The 6,000-nt window shown below is 37.2% G+C and overlaps 1 protein-coding gene across 2 annotated transcripts in view; it reads right to left on the bottom strand.

Annotated features, from left to right (window-relative positions):
* Positions 1–2,033: 2,033 nt before the first annotated feature.
* Positions 2,034–6,000, bottom strand: part of TLK1 (tousled like kinase 1) — a 69,015-nt gene continuing 65,048 nt past the window's right edge. For both annotated transcript variants that reach the window (XM_050340321.1, XM_050340320.1), the window contains exon 21: positions 2,034–3,790. In XM_050340321.1, the coding sequence (XP_050196278.1) occupies positions 3,614–3,790 (177 nt within the window). In that variant the 3' untranslated portion in view covers positions 2,034–3,613. The remainder of the gene's footprint in view (positions 3,791–6,000) is intronic.

Genomic DNA, 6,000 nt, shown 5'->3' with positions numbered 1-6,000 from the left:
TTTGGAGAAGAGCAGCAAGTCCTCAGGGCTTTTTGAAGAGAAATAAATGACCCAAAGACACTTCTCAGGTCCTGGGAGGCTCCTTCCCTCACTGTCCCACTCTGCTACACAGCACAGCAGCAGGGGCGGTGCTGCTGCATCTGCCCAGCTTGGGCCCAGCGGTGCTGGAGCTCTTCTGCCCCAACAGCGGCAGCTCCAGCCCCGGGAAAGCTGAAATCCAGAGCAAGGCTGAAGCAGCAGCACTGCTGGGGATCTACATCCCCTCCCCAGGCTGGATGTGTCATGGCCCGCTTGGCCGCGAGAGCTGTGGGATGGGGAAGAGACCCAGCCAGGCTGGTGGCCCCCCTTTTTGCCTTCAGAGAAAAATGTTTGGTTTTCCCACCTGGTTTTCTGTTTGGGAAGACACCAGAGCTGGAGCAGGAGAACTCAGGTTGCTTCAAATTCCAGGACATGCTTTCCTTTCCAGGGTTGCTGATTTTAAAACACGCAGTCACCTGCTTGGGCTGCCATGATGCTCTTCCCGACTAGTTGTGAGCGCTAAAAGCACTTTTCAGAAAATTAAAATATTAACCACCCTCCACAGAACCGGTATCTATCAACTGGCATAGACCAAGTTCAAGGTGAATAGTGCTCCACAGTGAAATCTGAACAAATTCACTGCTTATATAAATAAAATAAAATAGTGCCAAAACATGGCTGCTTTCCAAGAACAAGCCAACTGACTTAAATCTGGCTGCAAGGACCTGTAGCGCTACAATCAGTTAAAAGTGCAGAACTTCTCTTACAGTCACCTGTTTCATATGTAAAAGGGTTTTTCTTAATTATACAGCAATGTAATATTTTACAATCTTCCAGTAAATTTAAAGTGTTCATTAATTTAAAGGAAGCTTTTTATTTCCAAGGTTCATTAAAAACTGCGTGATGAAGTTTAACTTAGTTTCTTTTGTCTACCTGGTGTTAAATCAGGAGAAAGCTTAGGAAACCTAATGATGGATGATACATAGTGATGTTAGTAAAATACAGACTGATCAGCTGATACATGAATTACCTAGAAGTGAACCAGAACTCCTCCAGTAACTCAGGCTCCTAGACTCAGCCTCAAGGGTACTTCTATCCCAAGCACAAATTGCTGAATGGCAGTCACCAAATACTCCAACTCAGACATCTTCCTGTGACCACAGAATGACTCCATGTGGGGATACAGAATTTTCATTAACGGTACTGCAAGATGTTAAAACAAACACAGCTGTGTGTATTGGCAGGTATAACCTCACAACTTGGATTCAAAAGAGGAGATGGTGACTCTCTTTTTACCTGTATGAAGCTTTTTTTAAAGTGAGAGTTTAGGTTTCAGAAACATGTCTTTGTAAAGCTGAAGCCAATGCCATGTACTTAGCCACAACAGCCAGATGCTAACCACAGGAAAAGCAAGTCTGTATATAAACCTTCCTAGTTTTAGGTGGCTGTAAAATTCTCGGCTACTTAAGTAGTTCTCTGACACATTGCCTAACTTACCTTTACTAAGGGTAACCATACCACATTCCAGAGAAATAAAAATAGTTACATAATGGTACATATTTTCCTTAGGCAAAGCAGTTGATTTAACTTCTGTTACTGACACGTGCAGAATAAGATGGAGTGAAATCTAATTGAGCTTACAGTTATAGCATATTCTCCTCATGCTCTGCACTGTCTCGTGCTGTAGAGAGTGAAAGTTCTCTATTTGAGTCTAATTTTCTAGTCATTCTATAAACTTATTTTATTCCACAGCTCAAGAATTAAAGAAGGATCACTGACGTACTTAAGAGTTGTTTCTGTGAGATCTATTCAGTGAAATGCAGTTTCATTACAAGAGACGTTTTAAGTTTCATGGAACCCTCCCCTTTCACCTCCAGTGTTACTTAAATTAATTATTGTATTATTAGCCTTTTCTTTCTAATTACAAAGAGTGTGCTTTAAATAAATAAGTGTAGCTCAGTGATACAGTTATGTGATTTGCCCTCTGTTGAAATGTAAAAACACACCATGAAAACTTTGAAATTTCAACTGCCATTGTTTATTACTGTTTTGGCTACATTCTCTACAATTTCAGCAGCATCTTAAAGAGACAGTTAACGTTTCTTTATATACAATGAAAACAAAATGGCTTGCAACATCAGAAACAAGAGCAACAGTTTAACTGTACAATACTAAATGAAAACCTGTGGTAATACAGCCTCCTCTTCCTGCAACATGGACAAAATTACATATAGGTATTCAGCATCAAGAACGGGATAGTAAAAAGAATAGTGAACAGGAGAGAGATACACTGTTCTGAAAAATAAGTTTCTACCATACAAGGCAGTTAGAAAACGTTTCACATTTTAAAATGTCTGTACAAGCCACAAGAAACATTTCCTTGTTGATAGGAACTTCCAGAAATAGAGAATAACCATGAGCAACTTCTACATCTAGTATCAATGCGCTCTGCAGGTTGAGAACGCAATAAACTGAGTTAAAGAACTGTACTGTATTTTGCCAACACAGATCTGTTTGACATGCCTTGATTGTTAACAGATTGCCTACTCTCAATCTCTCTGACACGTACAGTTGACTTGCACCTTAAGGAGGTCATTTGATTCTTTTGTAAAAGTAAAAGCAACATCATTTAGCAGCAATTAAAAGCGCCTTGAGGGAGACTTAAAAAAAATACAATATCCAATTAGAAAAAGCCATACTTTAAACATTTGTACAGGAATAAGTTGCTGAAATTTAACCGAAAATGTGACATCTGTACAACAATTTACAATAGAGCTAGAAGGGAATTTATCATTATTCCTGCATAGAACATTATACATGACCTGTTTGCATTTGGTTTCATACTGTTGCTTGCTTTTATTAGAAGCCTGGAAGGTTTCACAAGTTTTGATACCACAGCAAGTGTAGTATTTTTAGAAAACTGAACGGATTTCAAAATTAGCAATCTATTTGAGAAGTAAGTACCAGGAATTTCATATCACCCTTCCAATCTAAATTCAGTGAAACACCACCACATTTTTGGAGGTACAAGCCTGAGTTGCCAAATAAAGTACTCCACTTTTATCTGAGAAATCTGATACAGAACATCTTTCACCGTCTCACACTCCTTACTTTGGTTTCAAAAGATCAATGTCTTGGAAAGATGGCAGTTCATTTAGTTTATAACCAGGCACGAAATTTTTCCTGTGTTTTCAAATTTGCTCACTACCCTTTTTGATTTAAATAATGAAAAACTACCCTTCATGTTAGAACTTTCCAGTATCCACCAAATGTATTTTAAGTATTAAAAAGATTATTTACAATGTTCCCCAGAAAAAAACTAAAAACCTTTTCTTCAGTCTGAAACACGGTACACCTGTTAGTTTGTAACAGGAAGTGTCATCCTTCAATGTTTAACGGTGTTTCTCAGAAGGGTACATTTATTCACAGTCCATGATCCATTCCAATCATACAAATGACACTACGTAGGAGGACTTCAGTCTGAAAACACAGTTATCAAACTTGTCCTGTGTAAAAACACTCAAATGCTTTCAAGCTCAAGTCTGCATCAGGAAACTACACAAAGGGATCATCCCATTCCTCGGCTGGAGAAACTTCAGTATGAAATAATGCTTGAAGTAGGTGGTGTAGGGGATGCTGCTAGCCCAGTCATGTGCAAGTTTCCTGAAGAATTCGATCTCCTCATATGAGGGAGAAGATAAGGATCATTAGCCAGCTGGTGGACATCAAATCTATCCTCTTTTCGGTATGCTAAACAGCGTCTGATAAAGGCCTAGAAAAGACATGTAAGAAGTTACACCACCATTCCAAATACTTACCTCTGCTTTCAGGCAAATATGCAGGTCCTTCTGGATAAACTAGTTTTTAAACAAATTCTTGTTATTAAGTTATTCAGTTCAAATGAATTTTACTGCTAAGCCCAATGAAAAAAACGGAACATCACAGCAAAAAGAAAACATCAATAAATTAACTGGCTTAAAATAATCACATTTCAAATATCAATTTTCATGTTTAGGAACTACATTTACAAGTAAATGTGCACCTCCCCCAATTAGAATTCTGCACGTGTTATGCCTGAACAGCCTAGTAAAAAAAAAAAAGGAGCAAGTTTCAGAGAAATGAAGAAGTAGACCTTTATACTTTCTCTAATGAGCTTCTAAAGGCATTGAGCCGAGTGGTGAAAAGTAGCCAGATTATGCAGGGACAGAATTTCAACGCTTTAGTTGACTTCTGAAAACACAGGCATTTCTACATATGCCATAACGGAGTATAGCAAAAATGAAGAATATTTAAGCAACCGCTATCTTGCTGAAACTCTCTTCCCAGGAAAAACTCAATCCCACCTGCTCAGAGTTACCTAATTAATTGAAAAGCTGTAGCTAACTTCAGGACTGTTCCTGAGTCACTCTGTTATCCTACGTTTAGCTCCATACAGTACAGGCCAATCATCCTGTGCTGAAAGTTTGTCAAGTCTTATGTCGAGCATACACAGAACATTTGGTCTCCTGAGAGCTTGGGCTTCAACATTTAATGATAGAAAATCCTTATTATTGCTACAGAACTGATTAGCACATTATTACTTAATTTAGAACTTAATTTAAAAGAATTACATATCTCTTCTTTGATAAATCTGTTCAGCTGTTTGTTCTTTGCTCCAATTAAAAACTGGAGATTAAAGGAAAAAGAAGTGATACAAGTTCCAAAGAATCATCCTAGAATTTCATTTACATATCCAACATGAAAAAGGTACAAAATAAAAATCTGTTAATATATGTGCACATCTGTTATTATATATTCACATGTTCTTGAACATTACAGATCTTAAGCAAATTCTTCAAAATAAATCCTTCATAACAACTGAACTGTTAAGACTTATTTGCAAGATACTCAAGAGTAACAGTTTGCGTCTAAAATGTTTTTAAAATACTTCATGATTTTGTGGCATTGTAGACCCACTAATGCTAAGCAAAGGAGACCACTGCACAAAACAGGAAAAAGTGAGGAGGATCAAAGGACAATTACAGTCTGAAAACTAACTGAGTCCTTTCAGGTTCCATATTTATTTCATCTCCATGTTTTCCAAATCAGAATTTCAGTTTACAAGCTGTTCTTTTCCAACTGCCAGGCCTATAAATCTAAAAACAATTTGGATTCTACACAGTCATCATAAATGGCCTGCATTTACAAGTTAGTCTGAAATTGTTTTATAGCATTTCCAAAGAGTAATTTCTCCCTCTCTCTTAAAGCTATTATGACAATGTTAATATGAGACAAGACCAGAAGTTTATTTTAGTCTTTCCAACAAACAGAGCGTGAAATACACAGAGAATGCAAAAAGTTGCCAGTTCTCCATGTTGAACTGCCTACTCTTTCCTGACATCCTCTATATAAAAACTAACTGACAAAGAAATGCAAAGTTAAAAGACAAGGATATAAACTGTTAACATGTAATGTTATCAATTACATGATGCGTATCTGTCAACTGCACTTGAGAGGAAATAGGTTTTCCAAATGGGGGTGAAAAAACAAAACCAGCAAACACAAACTTCAACCAAAAATAAAAACCTAGTACTAACTGCAATTCTTCAACCAATTTTTCATAACCTTAACTGCAACTCTCTCACTAACACTACTTTTAGAAAACATAACCAACAGAAATATACCACAACTTGTAACAGCAGGTTTATGCACCCAAAAGACTTATTTTCTTGGGAAGTTACAGCCTCTAGTAATAGGTTTTCTTTCCTTTTTATCTTTCAAAGCTGAATCTTAACATTCCTACTTTTTTCTGCAGCTTGTGTCCCAAATCTAAGTATATTTAATTAGTTGCTGAAACCTGAATAGGCATTTGACTATCTTGGCATTTTTTTTTTCCCCAAAGAGCACATCTACTGCATCTGGCCATGAATATATCTTTCAAAAATAGGGAGAGTTTTCACATACAAGTAATGCATAGATAACATATTCTTCCACACTCACAGA

This window comes from Myiozetetes cayanensis, unplaced genomic scaffold, assembly GCF_022539395.1.
Source record: "Myiozetetes cayanensis isolate MyiCay16 unplaced genomic scaffold, myiCay2020 scf9, whole genome shotgun sequence".
NCBI lineage: Eukaryota > Metazoa > Chordata > Aves > Passeriformes > Tyrannidae > Myiozetetes > Myiozetetes cayanensis.
This window is presented reverse-complemented; position numbering and strand designations above follow the sequence as displayed.